At 36.9% G+C, this 24,542-nt stretch overlaps 2 protein-coding genes across 2 annotated transcripts in view; one reads left to right on the top strand and one right to left on the bottom strand.

Annotated features, from left to right (window-relative positions):
- On the bottom strand, positions 1-23,975 carry LOC106086379 (uncharacterized). Its single transcript, XM_013251036.2, has 3 exons — positions 23,604-23,975; positions 19,406-19,559; positions 1-606 (listed from the first exon to the last, which is right to left on the bottom strand). Exons 1-3 carry the CDS (start codon positions 23,750-23,752, stop codon positions 244-246), a joined length of 666 nt encoding a protein of 221 aa, XP_013106490.1. The 5' UTR covers positions 23,753-23,975; the 3' UTR covers positions 1-243.
- The window catches only part of LOC106086376 (uncharacterized), a 79,513-nt gene that overhangs the window by 1,461 nt on the left and 53,510 nt on the right, over positions 1-24,542 (top strand). The gene's annotated exons all lie outside the window — the stretch shown is intronic.

The following is a 24,542-nucleotide window of genomic DNA, read 5'->3' as shown; positions in this document are numbered from 1 at the left end:
CTAAACAAAATGAAAGGTCATAAGGAATAGAAATTTGCTTAGGATTGGACTTTAGGAGCAAGAAACACAAGCTGAGAAATTGAAACATAAGGAAAGAAAAAGTTCTCAATTTTTTTAAATATTTTTGGTTTCTAAGAGACGGGTTTTAGGTTTTAGGGGGAAAGGTATATAGTTTGATGCAGCAGCTCCTCCTTTACTAATGCTGCTCCTTTGGGAACATCCTTCCTTCCTTCTTCGTTTAACTTAAATACGCAGTTGAGGATTGGTGTAACGCACATATTTCAAGAGGGCATCATTTTCCTCACATACAAAAGGTTTCTTGTGATGACAAGCCACATCGTGCCAGTTGACACCATCATTGTAGAATTGATTCAAAAGGGCCAAACAGTTTTCGGGAGCACCATTTTGTTTGTATTCACGGTTATCGGGTTGAGGTAGACCAATACCACCGGTGGGAGACCAATCACCTTGACTGCGTTCATTGGTGGGAGCCAATTTTTGCAAAGTGGCAGTCCAGAACCAGCCATTAATGTTGGCAGGTTGCAAGTCGGGACGTTCACAGCCCTTGAAGTCACAGAGACGGCCAGAGGTCCAGATGTATTTTACCTGCAATGAAAGACAGTAGGGGTATTAAAATGATGACAATATTTTGTCTGGAAAATCTTTAATTCAAATAATATTAGGAATGAATTCTTAAATACTTTTTTTTTATCGTAAAAACAAGCAAGGAAAGATAGAAGATAAATATAATATCTAATATACATATAAAAATAAAATTGTTGGGCTTTGTTTGTCCGTTTCGTATAGACCCAATTTTCATGAATTTTCACAGATAGTAGAGTTTAAGCCCCCGTGAAAATTGGGTACTAAATTTGTTGATATCCGAAGATGAGGGGGCCTTACCACTATTTTCAAAAACGTTAAATCTCGAAGCTGGGTGCACCTATTTAAGCGAAATTGTGTATGCCACCTTATGGTACCCCAAAAACATGAAATTCGTATAAAATTTTGGGATCAAATAACCTGGGGGACGCCCCATCCCAAAACCCACCCGAACGACATGTTAACCGATTGGGACAATATGTGTATCAAATGATAGGTACTTAAGAGCAGAGTACGAACTTGGCATAAAAATGTCACACTGAATGTCGGGGGGTGTCCCCCACCCCCAAAAACACCACCCAACAGGACACTTTTAACGCTTTGGTCAAAATGGATTTCAAATGATTTAAAAGTGGAGTAAAAATCTGATATAAAAATGTATTCCTTAATGTCTAAGGGGCCTCCCGACCACCCAAAACCCACCAGCAGGACATATTTGCCGATTGGGAAAATATGGAACTCAAATGAAAGGTTTTTTGGGAGTTAAATACAAATATGGTATTAAAAATTGGGTCCAAGTACTTAGGGGCAGTGTTGTCGTTTTTGGTAGGTTCCTACCAAGATTGATAGGTTGGTAGGCATACCTCAAATTTTGGTAGGTTTTTCCATCATATAAATACCAAGTTAATTACCAAAAAATCGCCAGGGATGACTCTAAATTTGTTCACTTCTTGTCGTTTCTGTGTATTTGTTAAGAGTGCAGAATTAAGCCAAGGATAGCGAGGATCCCAGGGGGTTGCAAAAGGTCTCATTATTTCAAATTTCAAAAAAGAGCATAAGTTCTGATGTTGACCGTAACTGGTACGAGTGTTAAGGGATATCTTCGAAACTTCGTAAATTCTGGATAAGAAATGCGGCTTTTGTGAGTTCAATGCCTTCAATCGGAAAATAGGGCTATGTGGGAGCTGCATACAAATATGGTCAAATGTGGTCTATACTCAAAAGTTGAGCGGTACATGCATCTCGCTGTAACGGTGAAAATGGGAAGTAAAAGCGCATTTCTGGGCTCAAACACTGAAATCGGTAGATCTTTTTATCCAAAAATCGACATGATTGAAATCGGGACAAAATACGTCTATATGAACTTAAGATTGGGCCATCTTTGAACTATATGCTGTAGAGTGATTTCAACCAACAGACAAACGGACATGTCTGGATCCCATATGAATAACGACGATCTAGCCTTTGTAGCCTTGAAAATGAATAATTTGATGTGTTCCAAATGGAATGCCAAATGGCCAACTCTTTGGCGGTGGTTATAAAAACATATACCCCATTTTTGGCTTGTAAAACATTTTGTAGGTTTTGGTCTCGCTTGGTAGGATTTTCTTAAATTATGGTAGGAAATATTTTTCTTGACCAAAACCGCCCCAAAAGTAGCGCCCAAAATCAAAAGTGGATCGATAATATGGGAGTCAAATAAAAGATATTTGCGAGTACAGTATGAATATGATATTTAAAATTGGGTCCAAGCACCTAGCGACTCAAAACAACCCCAAAAATACCACAAAAAATCAAAATGGACAATATGGACACAAGCGAAAGGTTGTCGGGAGTAGAATACGAATATGGTGTCAAAAATTGGATCCAAGTAATTAGGACGTCACCCCAAGAGTACCGCCCAAAATAAAAAGTGGACAATATAAGTCCTCAATGTAAGGTATTCGAGTGTAGAGTATGAATACGATATTAAAAATTGGATTCAAGTATCTAGGGAGCCGTCACAAGCCCAGAACCGCCCAAAATCAAAAGTGGACCGCATGGGACTCCAATAAAAGGTATTCAAGTGTAGAGTACGAATATGGTTATCGAATATTATAAGTTGGGTGTAATTACCAAGGGGGCCGCCCCAAAACCAAAACCGTCCAAAGTGGGCATATTAGACCATCATGACAATATGGGATTCAAATAACAGGTTTTCGGGAGTAGATTACGAAAATGGTATTAAAAATAAGGTTCAAGTGATAGGAGGTTGCCTACCCCTAAAAACACCTCCCAAAATGTGAATATTTGTTAATCACGGCTGTATGGGGTTAAATAAAACGAATATGGTAGTATATAAGTTCGGCCGGGCCGAATCTTATATACCCTCCACCATGAATCGCATTTGTCGAGTTCTTTGCGCGGTATCTCTTTTTGGGCGAAAAAGAATAATGAATAAGAACTGTTATGCTATTGGAGCTATATCAAGTTATAGTCTGATTCAGCCCTTTAATGAATTGAATGCTGAATATTGTAGAAGTCATTGTGTAATATTTCAGTTCATTCGGATAAGTATTGCGCCTTGTAGGGGCTCAAAAAGCAAAATCGGGAGATCGGTTTAAATGGGAGCTGTATTAAGCTATAGCTCGATTCAGACCATATTGGACACGTATGTTGAAGGTCATGAGAGAAGCCGTTCTACAAAATTTCTGCCAAATCGGACAAGAATTGCGCCCTCTAGAGGCTCAAGAAGTCAAGATTCCAGATAAGTTTATATGGCAGCTATATCAGATTATGAACCGATTTGAATCATACTTAGCACAGTTATTGGGAGTGATACCAAAACACCACGTGGAAACTATTGGGTTGCCCAAAAAGTAATTGCGGATTTTTTAAAAGAAAGTAAATGCATTTTTAATAAAACTTAGAATGAACTTTAATCAAATATACTTTTTTTACACTTTTTTTCTAAAGCAAGCTAAAAGTAACAGCTGATAACTGACAGAAGAAAGAATGAAATTACAGAGTTACAAGCTGTGAAAAAATTTGTCAATGCCGACTATATGAAAAATCCGCAATTACTTTTTGGGCAACCCAATACATTACAGCCAAATAGGATAAGACTTGCACCCACAAAAAGCTGAAGAAGTCAAGACCCCAGATCGGTTTATATGGCAGCTATATCAGGTTATGAACCGATTTAAACCATACTTAGTACAGTTGTTGGAGGTGATACCAAAATACTGCGTGTAAAATTGTAGTCAAATCGAACAAGAATTGCGCCCTCTAGAGGCTCAAGAAGTCAAGACCCAAGATCGGTTTATATGGCAGCTATATCAAAACATGGACCGATTTGGCCTATTTACAATCCCAACCGAACTACACTTTTACGAAGTATTTGTGCAAAATTTCAAGCGGCTAGCTTTACTCCTTCGGAAGTTAGCGTGCTTTCGACAGACAGACGGACGGACAGACAGACGGACATGTCTAGATCGACTTAAAATGTCATGACGATCAAGAATATATATACTTCATGGGGTCTTAAACGTATATTTCGAGGTGTTACAAACGGAATGACGAACTAAGTATACCCCTCTCCCATGGTGGAGGGTATACAAATTGTACTCGGGAGATACATATGGTAGTAAGTTAGAAACTTATTTTTCGGGTGGTGCTAATAAAGGCACAGCAGAGCGGGCCGGGTACAGCTAGTACAATATACAATATGCGGAATCTACCAACGGCATTTGAAGAATACAGGCAAATTTATGCTTATGGGATAGGTGTAGTGTATTGTATAGTCATCACCATTCGACTTTTGCCTTCCCTTACTTCTTTATACTTTCGATAGGCGTTAAATTTCTCACTCAATGCTTCATTAACATTTCCTTAGTCTGCAGACATTGAAAACTTTTAAGCTTCTTGCAAATATAACATAGCAAAGATGCGTGTAATATAAAGTCATTAACCGTTTATTTTTTTTAGCGAAATAATTGATTAATTTTCCCCCTCTATTTGTCTGAAAGGTGGATTACTCAGTGATGGCTGTCTATATCCGTTGAAAAAATATAAAAACAAAACTAAACAGAAAAACTTATTATCATGTGTGTTAAGTATGGCATAAAATATGCAATGACACCAATTGGTACCAGCTTAATTTTCATACTTCTTTTTTTTTAAGTAAAAAAAAAAAATTCACAGCGAATACAAAAACAAAATGCACAAAAGAAATGCGTTATTTGTATAAACAAAAAAAAAGGCTCGAAAGTGATATTCAAATAAATATGACTGTACTTATAAGTCTATATGGACATAAATGTAGGTGTGGAGGGGGAGGGAGGGGTATTGGTTTTTAACTTTTGGTTTTCATATTTCTACAAAAATGGAAACTTTTGTTACCAAAATCATATAACGAGCACAATAAGCCCTCATTGTTTACTTAGTTGGGCTGGGTGAAGAAAACCGAAGAGAAATGAAAAAAACGTGCTTACAAATAAGCCATCATAAATTGTCAACACTTTCTGTCTAACAACACCCATAACACCCCTCTTGAAGTGACATTGTTTGTTTCTTTTTTGGTCTATGACTTGTGGGTATTGTCGGAAGACCGACGACCATTGGTGGTTTTTGGGTTTTAATGCTGTTTTGGTTAAAAAAACCGAATGCATTTAACGGTGAACTCCACATTTTCCGTAAGCATTCTTCTTGGCTGGGTGTTATTTTGTTGTTTTGGTGCTTGTTGTTGTTGTTGCTATAATGACAATATATAATAAATAATATTTTATTGTCACTACTCTTTACAATCTCATTAACGGGCACTTTCTCTTTAAATTTGTTTGTAATATTTTCCGAAAAATAATAGAATTACAACAAAACCAGCAAAAGAAGGCTTTCCAACAACAGTTAAACACTTTACTGTTGTTGTTTGTTCAAATTTGTAGGAAAATTTTTAATTTTTATGTAGGGAGGATGGAGTTCAATTTCACATTAAGCTATTTATGACATTGCCACCTGATTTTATGTTGTGTTATATTAATGGGATTTTTAATAAAATTTTTATGTTTGTCAAAGGTTAGCTAGGCCAATGAAAATGTCATAAAGTTATGCTTAATGATTGCATTTTTTTTGGAATTTGCCATAAGCTATTCAATGTCAAAAATTCATTAATTCATTTAGTCTATGAAAAAGTTTGTGTGCTAAGTCTTTTGTTTTGTCATAAAATTATTGAAAGCCTTGTGCAAATATAATGGAACAAAATGTAATTTTGGAGTTTTTGACTAAATTTAAAGAGAAGAAAGTTTGTACCACTGTTCTTAAAAAAGGTTCTGCAAATCTTTATTTATGTTTAACTCAAAAATGTTTGTTAAATGTTTAGACCATTGTTTAATGCTTTCAATTCAAAGAATAGCATAGCAATAAACATTTAAAAGTCAGCAAAAGTGTGTTCTGGCTAGAAGCATTTGATTGGCTATCCGTATCGCGATATCACTTTCGACCAAGAAAAATCATCAGCGGACGATGTCAAATGGATCATGGTGTAGAGTAGGTTTAAAAGCACACATCTGAATTTGGATGATGTCAAATGGATCATGACGCTTTACATACCATCCCAACTAGAGTAGGTTGTAAAGCAAACAACTGCATTTGAACAGGGCTCTTGAAGACGACTTGCTTCACAAGCACAATAGTAAAACAAATCAAATCTTACTTCCCTTATTCAAATCCAACTTATCCAACAATGCCAATTGCAACAAACACAAACATTTTTTGCAGAACTCTTTTACTCTTTGCACGGCGATCGCCCAACGGTTGATGCTGCCAGTGCTGTTTTTGTGTATAGGCAGTGATACCTTCACCTACTCTTATTGGGATGGTATGTAAAGCACCATGAACCATTTGACATCGTCCGCTGATGATTTTTCTTGGTCGAAAATGAAATCGCGATACGGATAGCCAGTCCAATGCTTCTAGCCAGAACACACTTTTGCTGCCTTTTTAATGTTATTTGCTATGCTATCGAATTGAAAGCATTAAACAATGGTCGGACAATATCCTGCAATGGAATCTCAATAAGATTTTAAGACCAACAAAAGAAAGGGCAAACAGACAAAAATTCACATGTGCGCCGCCATAGGGCCTATCAAACAGTACACGGTTATGACTCACTACCATCATAGTGTTTAGTTGCCTTCCGGTCGAAGGCATGCAATTTGTCTGTCCTTTCTCGGTCAACAGTAAGCCACACTGTGCTGACAGCATGAAATCTATTTACAGATTCCAAACCCTACACCGCCCTTGCAATGGTCATAACCTCTGAAAGGTTCAGTGGCTCTATAAATAGTACGTATGCAAGACACGATACTGGTTTGCTACCTAAACATTTTTCCACTTTCTTTGAATATGAACGATCATTCTGGCCAAGCATTCTACTGGGTTCAGTAGCTTGCAAAACCGCACGTCTGCAAGACAAATGACAGGTTCGCTTGCCGGGAACGGGACCTTCTTGACATATTTGACTTGTTTTTATTTCCCGAACCCATGTCAGCGCTATGTCACGAGCTTGACCTCAATCTTCCCGAAATTAAGACTTTGCACTTCGTCATATGTCCGTAAATACTAAGTTTCTTTCACACTCGTCGGCCTTCTTGTCTTTTGAATATCATTGTCGTAACCCGGAATCGCACTGGCAATCCTTTTTCGTGTGTTCAGTGGCTTGTCAAAGGCACGTATGCAAGATCAATGTCCGATTCGCTTGCCAAGAAATGACCTTCTTGCCATATTCTACTCTTTTCATTTGCCAAACCCAACCCAGCGCTATGCCGCGAGTCAAATCCTAAGTTTCGAGATTAGCGGCTCTCATTCCAGGATTTCAGTTGCGGCTTTCGTTAGGCACAGATCTCTGCCTGAAAGAGCATGTGCTCATTCGGCGGTCTGCCCATCTAGCGAATGAAACCGAGGCTTTTTCGTCGTCTGCTGCGCCGAATCTTGGAACCATCAATGAAGACCCGTATCGCCTTAGGGATTATGTGGCTATTGTGGTTAGGAAAAAACTTCGTTCGTGAAAATTGTTTAAGTGTTAATCCGTCTAAAACGGAAGTTGTTTTCAGCACGTGCTACAATGTATCCTCGGTGGCACCTGTCTCCTTCGCGGCATCTGAAAGCTTCGCGGTATTCTTAAAGATATCATTCATGAAATTTGTTTAAGCGTTCATTGATCTAAAGCGAAAGTTGTTTTCAACAAGAGTTAGAAGCTATCCAGCACCTGTCTCCTTGGGAGGAGAAAATGTTTCATTTAAATTAAATATTTAGCAAGTGGTGAGAAAGAAAATTGTTGAACTAAACATCTGCAAGGGGGCCATTGGCAAAAATTAGCAGTCTTACACTGCTTCACTATATCCTGAAATATTTTTTTTTAATATTTTGTTTTCATACCCTCCCTATAGCTCCCATATATACCGATCTCCAGATTATACTCCTTGGGCCTTTGCTCAATTTTTATCCAATTTGCCTGAAAATGTGCAGGATGCCTTTCCTATGACTTTTGAAAGATGTGTAAGATGTGTAAATTATGGTATTCTAATCGGTCGAAAACATGATATAGCTCCCATATAAACCGATCTCCCGAATATACTTCTTGAGCCTCAAGAGGTCGCAATTCTTATTCGCTTGGCTGACATTTTGCATGATGACATTTCCTAGGAACTCAACAAATTTATGGTTCCAATCGGTCCAAAATCGAATATAGCTCCCGTATACTTCTTGAGCCTCTTGAGGACGCAACCCTTATCCGACTTGGCTGAAATAGTTCCTACATATACCGATCTCCCGATTATAGCTCTTGAGCCTTTTGAGATCGCAATTTTTATCCTATTTGGCTGAACATTTGCGTGATGACTCTTCCTATGACCTTCAACAGATGTACCAAGTATGGTTTCAATCGGTCTACAACCTGATATGGTTCCATATAAACCGATCTCCCGAATATACTTCTTTAGCCTCTAGAGGCCGCAATTCTTCTCCAGTGGATGTACCAAGTATGGTTCGAATCTGTTAAAAACCTGATATTGCTCCCATATAAACCGATCTCCCGAATATACTTCTTGAGCCTCTAGGGGGCGCAATTCCTATCCAAGCACATACAAAAATCCATGAGGGTTTCTTGTTTTGACCTCCCATTATGCTCTTTTAATTTCTGTCTGTAAAGAGAAACCGTCCAAATAACTTGACAAATGTTCCATGATGGAGTTTATATAAGACTCGGCCCGTCGTAATTAACTTTTTTTAACTTTTTGAAGTTGGTACCCAGATGATCAAGACATTCTAAGCAATGGATCTTTCTCAAACTCTTCTTAATTGATTTGTTTAGTGTATTTGTTTTCTATCATTTGTACTCACATCATAGGAGCTTCCCGTATCTACTTTACTTCAAAATTCAATTTTATATGAGTCCTATTTGCCCCTAACAGCCCTTATGTCTATATGGGGGTTGATTTCAGTTGGACTGCGTAAGACACTTGTCCCAAATTTGGTTATCAGATTCCTATTTTATTCTCAAAAGCCTTTAATTTGTATCAGTAGACTTACATGTCCATTGGGGGAGTTTTTTAAGTGTTAGGCGGCCTTCATGTACTTGTCCCAATTTTGAGAATCAGATCAGTGACCATTCGCATGAACTCTTCATTTGAGTTCCAATACAATTTTAGTAGGCCTCCGTTAGAGTTTGAAGTTTTTTTTTAGTGTGGACGGGTAGTTCTAAACACTTGGTCCCAAATAATAATACGAGTATCAAATTTGAGTTCTGCAGTGAAAAACCTTTTATTTGAGTCCCGATCTGCTACCACACACTTCGTCCCAAATTTATATTCTAGATTTTTAAACTAGTCTGATACCTAAGACCTCTCATCTGTGACCCCACAGTAACTAAATTGCTTTATCTCTTTCAACTCTCATTTGATACTCATATTGTTCTGATCTGACTACATGGCCATTTGGGTAAGTTTTTTGGCGGTAGGGCTTGAGAAATATTCAATGTTGATCTTAAGCCTCAAGACTTTTCATTTAAAAAATCTTCTCAAACAAGTTCTGAATTTTATCTCCATTCTAAGGCAAGTTTGTGTCTTAAGTCTTTTGTTTTCTAATGAGCTGCTATTAAATGAGTTTTATGTTAGTATACAAAATTGACACCAAAGATTCCATGAGAAAATCATTTCCAAATTAAAAATAGTATGAATCTAAGGTCACCATGGTGCTGAGGTTAGCATCACCGCCTATGATGCCGAGCACCTGGGTTCAAATCCTGGCTTGAACATCAAAAAAATTGTCAGCGATGGTTATCTCCTTCTAATGCTAGCGACAGTTGTAGTACTATGCCATTTAAGAACTTCTCCCCAAATGGCTGCCGTCCTGCGGCACGCCTTTCGCCTAAACATTAATCGGACAGCACTTATTAATATGTGAGAAGTTTGCCCCTGTCTTTCATCGGTCAACAATTGCAAGAGAAAATCTTTTCCAAATAAAAAATAGTATGAATCTAAGGCCACCATGGTGCAGAGGTTAGCATGACCGCCTATGATGCCGAATACCTGGGTTCGAATCCTGGCGAGAACATCAGAATAATTGTCAGCGATGATTATCTCCTCCTAATGCTAGCGGCAGTTGTAGTACTATGCCATATAAAAACTTCTGCCCAAAGGGCTGCCGTTCTGCGGCACATGTTTCGCCTAAACTTTAATCGTACAACACTAGTTTATATGTGAAAAGTTTGCCCCATGCTCCTTATTGAAATTTTCGTGGGAAAATTTGCTTTTAAAAATCCATTATCAATTAACCCTAATAATATTGGGGTAACTCGCTAAATAGTGTTGCCCTCTAAAAGTGCATGTTGCTTAAGTCTTTTGTTTTGTACTCTATCACAACAACAAAAATTCCCAACTAAAACCAAGTTTTATTTTTTTTCTACTAAATTTTTTCAAATTTCAAATAAAAAACAATTATATATTAACAAGCGATAAATTAATGGACTGTAAACGTAAAACAACAAAAAAAAATTTAACAAATAATTACAAAATCAAGCAAAATCGTTTAAAGACACAAATGATGGTAAATGATCGTTCCCTAAGGTGGTTGATCATTTGGCATACAAAACAAAACAAAAAAATAAAACTGACGACACAATTTCACACCAACCGCTGAGCGTAGTAACACACTAAACGAACGACATTCATTCATAAAATGTGAAATGAATATTAAAGTCAATGTTTGTCGCTGCCCCTGATGATGATGATAATGGAGTTGATGATATGCAAAGTTCAAAATCAAACATACAACAAAGAGGGAAGATGACACCCATTACTATATTTAAACAAAAGTCATTGTCTGGTCTATTTGTATATAGATTATGTCATATCTTTTCGGTTTTTGTTTCTTAAACAAAAAAATAAAAAAATACTAAAGGGCAAAAAAAAACATTAATTGTTATAATGTGAGCTATGAGCTGAGAGTTGTAAGTGTGTGATGATTTTTTTTAATGATAACAATAATTTAGATATACAAATCATTCGTTTTGGAGATGATATGCATATACCTCAATTTGTTTGAAAAACGTGACTTTAAAGGCAATGATTTTGCATAAAAAAGGAAAAGATTGCTTTTGTTTTTTTTTTTGCAACCTAGACTTGTTTGTGTACGATACAAAATTGAAAAATAGTTTTAAGTGGTTCCCCCATATTTTCCTATTTTGTTGTTGTTATATAAAACGAATATCATTTGAAGCGGCAACTGGTCTTTTAAGATTTAAGGTGGACTATTTGCTTTTAAGGCTTACATTTCTTTATTTTTATTTTAATTAAATGACTACTGCCAAAAAATCGTCTGACATACTACACATGGCATACAATTTGCAAATGGCACAGCACAACAACATCAACAACTGAGATGCAATAGCATTTCCGGATTTGAATTCGTTTGTTCAAACGATATACCACAGCCTAGACGTGAATGTGGCCAAACATAGTCATGTTGAAAGACCGGTCACGTTTTTGTGATAAAATTCCCTAATGTACATTTTTGATAATCAGGTGTAAATTTATGTAAGAGATCCAATCGAAAGTTCAATTGATGGAAGCATTTATTTGTACAAAATGTAGATATGGACCTTAGCTAATATATGGTTATATTGGCAACCTGTAATCAAACTCACTTAGACAGTTTTGTTCATTGGTATACAACAGGAACAGAAAAAAGAATATGCCATCTATTGTAGATCTAACCGTTTAAGTAGCTAGATTGTTTTAAAAATCCGAATAACTTGCAAATTTGTATTTGTACTAGGTATTGTGGTTCCAATCTTCTGAATCCAAGTATAGTGGTATTGCATATTGAAAATTTGCCCATGAACATATTACTAGAGAACAGGGGCCAACTTCTCACATATCAATGAGTGGTGTCCAATTCATGTGTAAGCTCAATGATAAGTGACCTCTTTTTTATAGCCGAGCCCGAACGGCGTGCCATAGTGCGACATCTCTTTGGTGAGTAGTTTTACATGGCTGCCATACCAAACGGTACAGTACCTCACAATTGTCGCCAACATTAGGAGGGGATAACCAACGCTGAAAAATTTGTCTGATGTTCTCGCCAGAATTTGAACCCAGGCGTTCAGCGTCATAGGAGGATATGCTAACCTCTGCTCTATGGTGACCTCCATAGTGTTATAGTACTTTTAGTCAAATAATGGTTTAGACAATGTGTAATCAAACTGCACAGAATACTAGGGATTGTATCAAGAATAACAGTGTCGTTGACCAGAAGAGAAAATTTCCCCTCACCCATATGACAATGGTCTCTGCAAATTGTTCATTTGCCGTGATGTGCAGAGGCATTTGCACTTAATTCTGTACATCAGATGCTGTCTTTCTTAGAGCTGCTAGACTCAAAGGATTGCTCAGACTAGCAATCCTTTCGTCAGCTGAGTATGAAATAGAAGATCGCCGTTTGAAGTGCAGTACACCAATGCTGGCGACAGGTTGTGGTACTATGCCATGTAAAAACTTCTGCCCAAAAGGCTGCCGTCCTGTTTAGGCGAAAGGGCCTAAACTTTAATCGGACAGCACTAATTTATATGTGAGAAGTTTGCCCCATGCTTCTTATTGAAATTCTCGTGGGCAAAATTTCCTTTTAAAAATCCAATTGAAAACATTATCAATTAAGCCTAATCATATTTGGGTAACTCGCTAAATAGTGTTGCCCTCTAAAAGTGCATGTTGCTTAAGTCTTTTGTTTTGTGCTCTATCACAACAACAAAAATTCCCAACTAAAACCAATTTTTATTTTTTTTTCACAAAATTTTTCAAATACACCAGACAACAACACCATATAGCATTATAGGTGTATAGTAGCATACAGCCTAAGTCTTCCCAAATGGGCCATAGACCTCAAGCAGGTGGAGGTCTATCGGCAAAAGTTTGGTTTGTCCACCCAGGTATTTTGTGCTCCCTAAAAATCATTTCTCCTTCGAATACGATAAGGCAGGTGACACGGTGGGTATCATGTATATTGTGCTGTAAAGAACCACTTCTGTTTTAGACAGATTTACGCCTAGACCACTCTCGTCTACCCAATTCGTTGTCCTACGTACCACTTCCTAATATGTGTCTTTAAAAATGCCGGAAAACATTCTCTTAACCTCAATAGCCACTTCCTCAGCACACGCGACTATTTTTGGCTTTCACTGTATTTTGTTTAAATATCTCAAAAACTTAAACCGTTTTTTTTTTTTTTGAAAAAAGCTAATTTTTCGAACTGTTTTGAAACCGTTTTCGGTAAATAGTTGGTTTATTGATCACCTCACTTCTGAGTTTCCTACTTTGCCGTTTACGCATAACTTGTGTTAATAGAACGGAATAGTTCACTCTCCAGGTCTTGTCCGTCCGTCTATTAGTCTTCCTCTTCTTTTGTAATCAACATAGAAGGCTATTTCGTTTATTTACTTATTTACCCCTATAGTGTAGAGTTTTATACAGTCTGCACCGTCGGACTTTTGCCTTCCATTACAAGTTGTATATGCTTTACATATGCGATATCTACTCTCCAATATCTCTTGTTTTAGTGTTTTATAGCAAATGAGTTGCAGTCCAGCATTTGGAATGTCCCGCAGGATCTTCCCTGGTATTATTGGGTTGCCCAAAAAGTAATTGCCGATTTTTCATGTAGTCGGCGTTGACAAATTTTTTCACAGCTTGTGACTCTGTTATTGCATTCTTTCTTCTGTCAGTTATCAGCTGTAACTCGTAGCTTGCTTTAGAAAAAAGTGTAAAAAACGTATATTTGATTAAAGTTCATTCTAAGTTTTATTAAAAATGCATTTACTTTCTTTTAAAAAATCCGCAATTACTTTTTGGGCAACCCAATATTTTCTATGTTTATGAATTTTGCATAGCTATAATTTACTCCCAAAAAATTTTCAATTTTACCCAACATTGTCTTCTAAGGCCTACATGCTCTCTTAGGGGTTTAAATTCAGCAGTTAGAAGAAGAACGGGCTCCATTGTGCAGGGTATTTGAAATACATCTCGGAAATTCGTAATGCCTGAATACTTGTTGTTTAATTTTTCAATGTTTTTTCTCAATGCCAGATATGTGGTGAATTTTTTCTTTTGAATTACTCTATTGACCTACAATATTACGGTCAAATATATCGTCCGGAAGAATGTGGTCCATTATGAAATGAATGTCTCTTCGAAATTCATCATGCCTTGCTGCTTAAATTTTCAATCTTTTTTCGCAATGCCAGTTTCAAAAGTATGTGTCTTAAGTCTTTTGTATAAAACATAATGTTTAAGTTAAAGCGACATTACTGCATTGTTGCCTTAGCCTATGGGTTAACTAACTCCACATTTTCTATTTAAGGTGGAAAGATAAAAATAAAAAAACGAACAAAAGGTTAAATAACTAACAACAAAACCTCTATGACATAGCCTACAACATTTTTGGGTAGTATTTTGTTTGGCGTTGTGTTATTTAAAATGGTTTCCTTGTCATCCTCATCCTTATTGGCAAGTAACCCAGACACTATTCAAATGTAATGAACTTGTGTTTGGCAAAACCGGTGTTGAATTTTTCTGTGCGGATATAAAGTTCAATGCAAAATATGGTGTTTGGTTTTTTTTTTTCGTTTTTTGCAATGGCTATAAATGTGCTTGCCAGGCATAGTGCCCCCCCATGAAAAGTCTTTCAGGCTTCCAAGCAGGCATAAAAAAGATATTATGTAATTCAGTTTGTTGTTGTTTTTGTTCAATTCAGCTTAGTATCGTTTTTTGTGTGGCTAATTTCAGTTAGGTTTTTTTTTTGTCTTCAATTGGTTTTCATGAAAGTGTACACACGGCTGTTTGCTCAGACAAAAAAACTAAGCCGTGTTTCATTGCGAAAATGAAAAAAAAAACATTTTGTAAATCGGTAGTGCTTATGAGGTTATTGTGGCTGTGGCTGATGTTTTTATCACCACCATCATCATCATCATCTGCAGCCGCAGCAAAGGCATCACTATCGACATCATTAAGAGGATTTCATTATTGTGCCGTGCTGCTGTTAATGGCAAAATTTATACGCAGAGCATGTTTTCTATTGAAATCGAAAGTGTACTTGTTCGTTTGTACCTATCTATAAATGTATGTACATTGTATGTGTTTTTTTTCCAAAATGTGTTACGCATTTTACATTTATAGATTTTTGGGTGCGAAATTCAAATGTACTAGGTGTATCTGATTGATACAACACCAGAGTATGGGGGCATGTGAATAATATTTGATGTATCACAGGTTTCAGCCGAAAACGTGATGCTAATACCTCATTTACTTTGTAAAAAGCGAAATTATGTTCAAAAATTGTTGTTAACATTATGCGGTTTTTGTTTTTTAGGCTTTGGCAAAGCCACAGATACATAATGTTTTGTTAGGCAATAATTTTGGAATAGATATTAGAAGTCACAAATAAACATAACATGCCAAGTTGCAGAAAAATTGGTTAAAAATGTTGCCTTCCAGAGTCTAAGAAGTTCAAAAGAGCTAAATAACTCAACTGTTTTACATCGAAACAAATAAAGTCAAGTAAGGTCGGGCTAAAGTCAGTCCAAGCCGACTGGATATGCAGGCAAAGTCTCCGAATTTAAAATTTGCTTAAATTTGATACGTAAATTGTTATGCAAATTTTTGAGAAGATCGATTGATGAATGGGAGCTATATCTAAAACTAAGCAAATTTCTATGAAATTCATCAACCATCAGAAGAGTTATAAGAGAAACCTTCGTGCCAAATTTTGTGAAGATCGGTTAACTAATTACTAAATTGTTGAATATGATTGAAAATCAGAGTTGCCCAAAAAGTAATTGCGGATTTTTCATATAGTCGGCATTGACAAATTTTTTCACAGCTTGTGACTCTGTAATTGCATTCTTTCTTCTGTCAGTTATCAGCTGTTACTTTTAGCTTGCTTTAGAAAAAAAGTGTAAAAAAAGTAGTTTTGATTAAAGTTCATTCTAAGTTTTATTAAAAATACATTTACTTTCTTTTCAAAAATCCGTAATTACTTTTTGGGCAACCCAATATATATGGGAGTTTATCTAAATCTGAATCTATTTCTATCAAATTCACCAATAGTGTCGAGACTTATAAGAAAATCCTTCGTACAAAATTTCGTAAGAATCGGTTTACAAATGACGATATAATTGCAATTTTAGTCCAAATCGGACGAACATATATATGGGAGATATATCTAAATCTGAACCGATTGCTATGAAATTCACCAATAATGTCGAGATTTATAAAAAAACCTCTCATGCAACATTTCGTGAGATTCGGTTTACAAATGACGATAAAATTGCGGTTTTAGTCCAAATCGGACGAAATTTCAGTGAAATCGGTTAAAAAATAAAGCTTTTGTGGGCTTCAGACCCTTTACCGGGAGATCGGTCTATATGACAGCTATATCTAAATATGGACCGATCTGAACCATACTTAGGTCATATATCGGGAGACTTAAAATAACCCACTGTTTCATTATTTCCATATTTCCAAAGGGCTAATCTGACCATAAAAATGAATATCACAAGAAATGAAATATTTTTGTTGATTACTGAAAAGAAATCACCAGACAACAGATGGGTTTGATCACAGATAAAATGTGATAGCTGTCATATAGACCGATCTCCCGGTAAAGGGTCTGAAGCCCATAAAAGCTTTATTTTTTAACCGATTTCACTGAAATTTAAATCAGTGAGTAGTTTTAAGCCTACCAACATCTGACCCAAATATGGTTTAGATCGGACTATATTTAGATATAGCTGCCATATAGACCGATCTCCCGATAATGGTTCTGAAGCCCATAAAAGCATTATTTTTTTTATCCAATTTCACTGAAATTTGAAACAGTGGGTAGTTTTAGGCCTACCAACATCTGACCCTAATATGGTTTAGATCGGACTATATTTAGTTATAGCTGCCATATAGACCGATCTCCCGATAAAGGGTCTGAAGCCCATAAAAGCATTATTTTTTTATCCAATTTCACTGAAATTTGAAACTGAGTAGTTTAAGGCCACCCGCCGTCCGACCCAAATACTATAAAAATTGGACTGTATTTAGATATAGCTGTCATATAGGCCGATATGCTTTTATGAGCCTCAGATCTTTATTATGCCGGATAAGGGTATGAAGCTCATCAAAGCTTTATTTATTCCCCGATTTTGTTGAAATAAGACCACTCAATGTCCGTGCCGAATTGGGTTATCCAATTTTCATCGGATTGTAATGAAAGGGGTTTTACATATATACCCGAGGTGGTGGGTATCCAAAGTTCGGCCCGGTCGAACTTAATGCCTTTTTACTTGTTTATATTTTGTCATTATTTCCATATTTCCGAAGGGCTAATCTGACCATAAAAATGAATATCACAAGAAATGAAATATTTTTGTTGATTACTGAAAAGAAATTACCAGACAACAGATGGGTTTGATCACAGATAAAATGTGATCTATGCTATGCCCACTGATAGGCATAGCATGGCTAGGGTTTTCATCAGTACCATAGTGTTGCTCTCTAACTTCCTTCCTGTCGGGCCTACAATTTAAAGTATGTTATTTTGCAACCTTGAACTTAGGTAAGGTTAGGTTTAAGTGGCAGTTTGCCATCAGACTCAAAGATGGAAATTTGCCCATAGACATTCCATTAAGGAACAGGGGCATACTTTGCACAGTTCAGTGACAAGGGGCCTCCTTTTTATCGCTAAGTCCGAACGGCGTACCACAGTGTGACACCTCTTTGTGGAGAAGTTTTTACATGGCTCCCATACCAAATGGTGCAAATGCAAATTTTGCTCATGAACATTCCACAAGGGAACAGGGGCAAACTTCTCACCTATCAATGAGTCCAGTCCGATTCAAGTTTAAGATCAATGATAAGGGGCCTCCTTTTTATAGCCGAGTCCGAACGGCATGCCGCAGTGCGACACCTCTTTGGAGAGAAGTTTTACATGGCATATTACCTCACAAATGTTGCCAGCATTAGGAGGGGAAAGACACCGCTGAACATTTTTTCTGATGGTCTCGCCAGGATTCGATCCCAGGCGTTTAGCGTCATAAGCGGACATTCTAACCTCTGCAATACGGTGGCCTCCTGGACCAAATGGTACAGTTCCTCACAAATTTCGTCAGCATTAGGAGGAGATAACTACCGGTGAGATAACTCTCGCTAGTATTCGAATTCAGTCGTTCAACGTCATGGGCCGACATGCTTACTCCTGCGCCATGGTGGCCTCCACTTGACGTTTTTGTCCATTGTGATACCACTGGAACAGGACAAGGAAAATGTCTTCTAGTTCCTTCTGTTGAACCATCAAGATCGCCTAAAAAGCCCAACAACTTGCGAATGTTCTCACATCCGTTAAATCCGACAAGTTTTCAGAGAAATGAGAAACTAAAGTGGAACTCCTTCTGACTGTCAGTGCGGGACATACACACAGTAGATGTTCTATAGTCTCTTCTTCCTCGAAGCCTCCATCGCTTCTGCAGAAGCCTTTATATGCAACCTGTTATGATGTCTAACGACAGCAAGGCGTTAGATCTCTTCAAATCTAAATTGGGCCACATAATTTGGAGCCTTGAATTGGAATACATATGGAAATTTAAGTTTGCTACCACAAGCCGTTGTACAACATCTTTTAATGTGTCAACATTGCTTCTATTTCTTGGTGATTTCAATATTTTTCAAATTGGCTAGCTTTTTTCTTTCCCTGCCAGCTTCAATGTGCTTACGGTTCATATAGACCAACAATGTTGATGACTTTGAAACCAGTATTGTTGTTATTGTTTCTTTAACAGTTTGTTTTTTTGAATTTTTTTTCTTGTCAACTTAAAATGCCACCTTAAAAACTATTAAGAAATTTGTTATTCGAATTCTGTGTCTTAGTTCTTTTAATTTATATTTTAAAGTTTAAATAATTAATTTCCCTTTTGTTAAATACATACAAAATTCAAAGTTACGGTCTTAAATCTTTTGTTTAAATTTTTTTTTAGTCTTGCATAATTTTTAATATGTCTGTCTTATATTACATTGTCATCCGAATATGAATACCAATATTTATGTGTTAACTGTGTCACTTAAGAGAGTGACTCAGTTCACTCAAGCATCCGTTTTTTCGTTATTAAATCAACTGTTTTTTTTAAATAAGCGAACGAAAATCGCTTTTCTTCATTGACACAACCTTAGTGGACAGGTTGTAAGACTTTTCATAGCATATTTGTTGTAAAAAAGTTTAAAATGTTACAACTTACATTTTCTCCCACAACACGTTGTTTAATCCATTCGTTTTCCAAGCTTGTTTCCAACGAAACAGAGTCCATACAACGTCTGCGACAGTAATTTCTGGCACTCAGCCAATCTTCCTCAACACCCTTTAGGGCAGGGTCGCGCCAAGAGAAGAAGTATCTGCAATAAGATAAAAAAATATAAAAATTAATAAAAAAAAGAAATATTTAAAAAATAAGAAAAAACAATTATTTGAAAATGTTTGAGTTGAAAAATGTTTAAACTGTTTGAGTTGAAAGATTATTCTTTTTTTTCTAAAATAAGGGTGATTTTTTTATTAGCTATAGGAAAGTTAAAAAACACATAAAATTCAGAATACATGAAATCGATAGTGTGGTCCATATAATTTTATGTTAGAAGATTATTTCAGGCAAATGTTGACCGTGACTGCGCCTCAAATGGTCCATCCGCTTAGTCCAATTTTGTCATATTCTTTCCAACATTTCGGCCGGTATCTCACGAAAAACTGCTTCAATGTTGTCTTCCAATGCGTCATTTGAAGCGGGCTTGTCTGTTTAGATATGAGGCTTTAAATCGCGCGTTCTGGGCGGCCAATTGACCGGTCCCGAACGTGAAATAAAATGTTCACCGAAATCGCCTCCCAATAAGTCCATTGTAACGCGTGTGTGGCATTTGGCACGGTTTTTTGAAACCACATGTCATGCAAGTCGTCTTAAAAAGCTTTAAGTCTCCAAAAACGGTCCATAGACGAGATAAGCTGATGAAGAGATAAAATAGGAGGAGTACTGAGCAAGGGCTTATCTTTCACGCATGCATGTGTATCCACCGCAGGAACACCGGTAGCCCTACCCGTCTTATCGCTTCTGCCTGACGGAACCATACAGCCTTATTTTTAGCCTTCCGATATGTGACTTAAGTATTGTTCAGATCGGTCCATATTTAGATATAGCTGTCATATAGACCGATCTCCCGATAAAGGGTCTTAAGCCCATAAAAGCTTTATTTTTTAACCGATTTCCTGAAACCATACAGTCTTAGTACGTTTGTAACACCACCCATAGCAGAAAAAATTCAACTCCCTAAGAGGAATAGCTTGTCTCCATGTAGTCGTCCCGGACATAAATAAAGCTCCGAAACTACTTCTCGTCAAGACAACTTCAACAGTATTCCTTATGCGAAATTCCCATGTCTCCCATCACATGCCCCAATGAACAATGCCCCCTGTCATTGTACTTGGTGATTTCTTATCGAAAGCTAGCAGCTCCTTCGGTAGATGGTGTGCTAGCGGGTCCTTGCAGTCCGGCATCCATGAACAGATTCCCATCTCGTCACCGCCATCTCCTATACTAAATTCAGTAGCTCGAAAAATGGCACGTATGCAAGACAGGCGACTGGTTCACTCGCCAGTGTAGTCCTTCCTGGCTTATTCGTCTGCTTTCCCATTTTCCGGAATACCGTCGTGTTCGGGAACCCAAGTCGACGGTATGTCATACGACTGGCGTTTATTTAAGATCTCCAAATATTCACCTCGCCATACTCTAAACATCTGTGTTCTTAGAGCGGTTAATTTCTTCCCAGAACTTTATTTCAGGCTGTCGTAATGGCACAAACAGTCTCAGAGGCAAACCTAAGTCCATCTTGGGTTCAACAGAGAAGACTAAGGTCTCGTCTTTCTCAGACACAACATCCATCTTCTTATTCTTCTTTTCGGGAAAGCGAATCTTAAAAATACTACCAAGACAAAGAAGTCTTGGTGCCAGGTAGTTAGAGACCTTGCCTGTGGACCCTTCGCATCTTTTGTATCCAGAATGGAACTGTAGCTGTGCCAGTTCTTTATGGACAGAAGGACATGACTATTTCATCTCAGAATGTGATTCACGCTTACTTCTAGGTGTTACAAATAAATTCACAAAGTTTTTATAACCTGTACCATAGGCCTGTACCATAGTGAAGAAGTCCTCTTAAATATGGCCTTAATGGAAGGTATGGTCTTAAGCATTCCATCCTCTGACGTAACCCCTCCTATAATGTCCTAATGAATAAAGTTGTACTCATCTATCTATTGAGGCCACCGTAACGTGGGAGTTAGCATGTCCACCTATGACGCTGAACGCATGGGTTCGAATCCTACCGCGAACACAAAAAAAACTTCAGCGATGATTTCCTCTCCTAATGCTGGCGACATTTGTGAGGTACTATGGCATGCATATTCTCACAAGAAGGTGTCGCAATGCGGCACGCCGTTCGGACTCGGCTATAAAAAGGAAGACCCTTATCATTGAGTTTAAACTTGAATTGGAGAGCACTAATGTGATTTATGTGAAGAAGGTGTCGCAATACGACACGCCGTTCAGACTCGGCTATAAGAAAGACCAATGTCATTGAGTTTAAACTTGAATTGGAGAGCACTAATGTGATTTGGGTGAAGTTTGCCGTTATTGGTATTGATGTTGAAGACTTCAAGGGTCCAATTGGACTAAAACAAGGTAGGATTATATTTGAGGGATGTTGAAGTTATATCCGAGTGTCGGTTTACCTGAAAGCTATATCGCAATATGAGCCATATATATTTCATTCGGAATCTGCAAGGACGTTTATCGATTATTCTTATAAGTGACACAATTTCAAACCAAACCTTTATTGGTTTGAATGTTATCGTGATTTTGACAGACAGAAGAACAGAGGGAATTGGCTACAACAACTTAGAATGGTAAGCCGATCAAGAACATACAACTACACTTTATAGAGTTGCAGATCGGTATTTGATGGCACTACAAAGGGAATGACTAGAATAGTTTATATTCAATGGTGGCGGGTATAAAAAAATAGCTATGAATTCTCGGTATTTTCGAATAAAGAATTTCAGTTTGTTTGTTGTAAATGGCTTAATGATTGAAGAATTTTTGCACAGCCACAGGCTATAACAAAACCAACCGTGGTATGAAGCATTTTGACCACTTGGTTTAGGATGTGTTAAACAGATACCTTTGGGTGTAAAGCTAAGAGTCATAAGTAAAGACTTTTTTGTAATAAATTAGTTTTATATTTTTATTAGGAAAACTACGAGTCAACAGCTTAAACTTGCAGGCTCATTTGATTTAACCTCAATAAGTTCTTAAACCGCTCTTAACATTAGTTTATTGACAAATTTACACACTGTATGCAAAATATGTGTGCTTCCTATAGGGGTACAGGGTATTATTACTTAGTGCATTTGTTTGTTACACCCAAAAGGAAGAGAGATAGACCCATTGATAAGTATACCGATCGACTCAGAATCTGTCTGTCTGTCTGTCAATGTTAATTTGTCTACATACTACAGGTTGCAGTTTTCATCCGATCGTCTTCAAATTTGGTACAGACATGTTTTTCGGCCTAGAGACGAAGCCTATTGAAATTGGAAAAAATCGGTTCAGATTTGGATATAGCTTCCATATATATGTTCGTCCGATTTGCAGTAATAATGCAATAAAATGTAAATTTTTTAACCGATTCTCTCAAAATTTGTCAGGAAGGATTTTCTTATGAATCTCGACATTACTCGTAAATATCAAAGCAATCGGTTCAGATTTAGATATAGCTCTCATATATGTATATCGTCCGATTTTCACTCCTAGATCCACTAAAAGCGCATTTATTGACCAATCTTCCCAAAACTTTGTACAACGCTTTCATCGACGACTTCTACAATATCTATAAAGTTTGCTCGAAATCGGTTCAGATTGAGATATAGCTCCCATATATATGTTCTTCCGATTTGCATTAATAACGCAATAAAATTGTCATGTGTTAACAGACTTCAACTGGTTATTGCTACAACATTTTCAAAATTCGGTTTCACAAATAAGATAACAATATTAAAATTACTCCAATGGTTCAAAAAACATGAATTTAAGAAGTGGAAAATCTTCCTAGAAAAACAATTTACATCCACACAAAAACATGATAAAGCCATGATTTTAAGAAGCCTTTTGTTTTCGAACCTTGCAGATTTAAGCACTATGAATTATTGGTTTTAAATTTAAATTTCATCATGATGTGTGATTAGGATTTAGGAAAATTTTACACTTTACTTATTTTAAAACTTATTCAATTGCTATTATTTATCAATTGTTGTGATATGGTTATAAAAATATTTTCAACTCAAATCAAAAATCCAAAATATTTGCTGTTTTTATTCCTTCAAGTCTCTTTTGAACTCACCCTTTGCCATCGGGTGTCTTTTCGTGGATAATACGTTGGGCACACAATTGTGGATTTGGTGGATCCAAGACGCGACCATTTGAGAATTGGGCCAAACCCACACTTAAAACACTGAACAAGCAGATACCGGTCAACACAAAAACTTTCATTTTGTTAATATTTTTCAGTTTTAATTTTTGATTTTTCCAAAAAGAATTTTTAGGAAATTTGTTGTTTCTCAATTTGTTTCTATTGCAAACAAAAACACAACACTTTCGTTTTCGTTTTCAGCTGCCGCTTAAATTCACCACGCACGCGCACTTTGTATTAAAAAGAAGACACCCCAAAACAATGCCTTTGAAATTCTGAACGTAACGACCGTAATTTATGAAATGACACAAAAGTTTTTATGCCTCCCCACTTTATATACGTAAAAAACTCAAAGTCAATGTTGAACTGCAAACGCGCTCAAAACTTTGAGTGATTTTGCATTGCATTTTCAAGCGGCTGCCTTTTTGGGGGAGCAAAAGAAATGAGTGGTTTTTGGTGGTTTCTTTGGTGTATGCGCTGGTTGATGAGGTTTTGCTCTTTTTTTGTCAGCGAAAAAAAATCCACTGCTGAGCGAATATCTGTGGCTGGCCACTAGCCGATGAGTTTGTCCGTCCGTCTGTCTGTCTGTTTGTATATGGGATCCATCAATGCCTTTAGGCTTACGTGATATTATGACCAACTTAGATTTCTTTAATTCAAACAATGTTTTCGGAAGAAAATATTTGTCACCTTGTTGGCTCTTGTTGTTGGTACGGGGGGGGGGGGGGGAGACTACATAAATGCTAAATAGTAGAAAAAACGACGCCAACGATCGTTATGCTTGAATTCTTCTTTTCAATAATTTATATTTTGTGATAATTTGTTTAAATCATCGGTGGTTATTGACTTTAGTTAAGTAATTGAATATTT

The sequence above is a fragment of the Stomoxys calcitrans genome, chromosome 2 (genome assembly GCF_963082655.1).
Source record: "Stomoxys calcitrans chromosome 2, idStoCalc2.1, whole genome shotgun sequence".
NCBI classification, from domain to species: domain Eukaryota; kingdom Metazoa; phylum Arthropoda; class Insecta; order Diptera; family Muscidae; genus Stomoxys; species Stomoxys calcitrans.
Note: the sequence above shows the minus strand (reverse complement) of the source record. Positions and strands in the feature narration are given on the sequence as shown.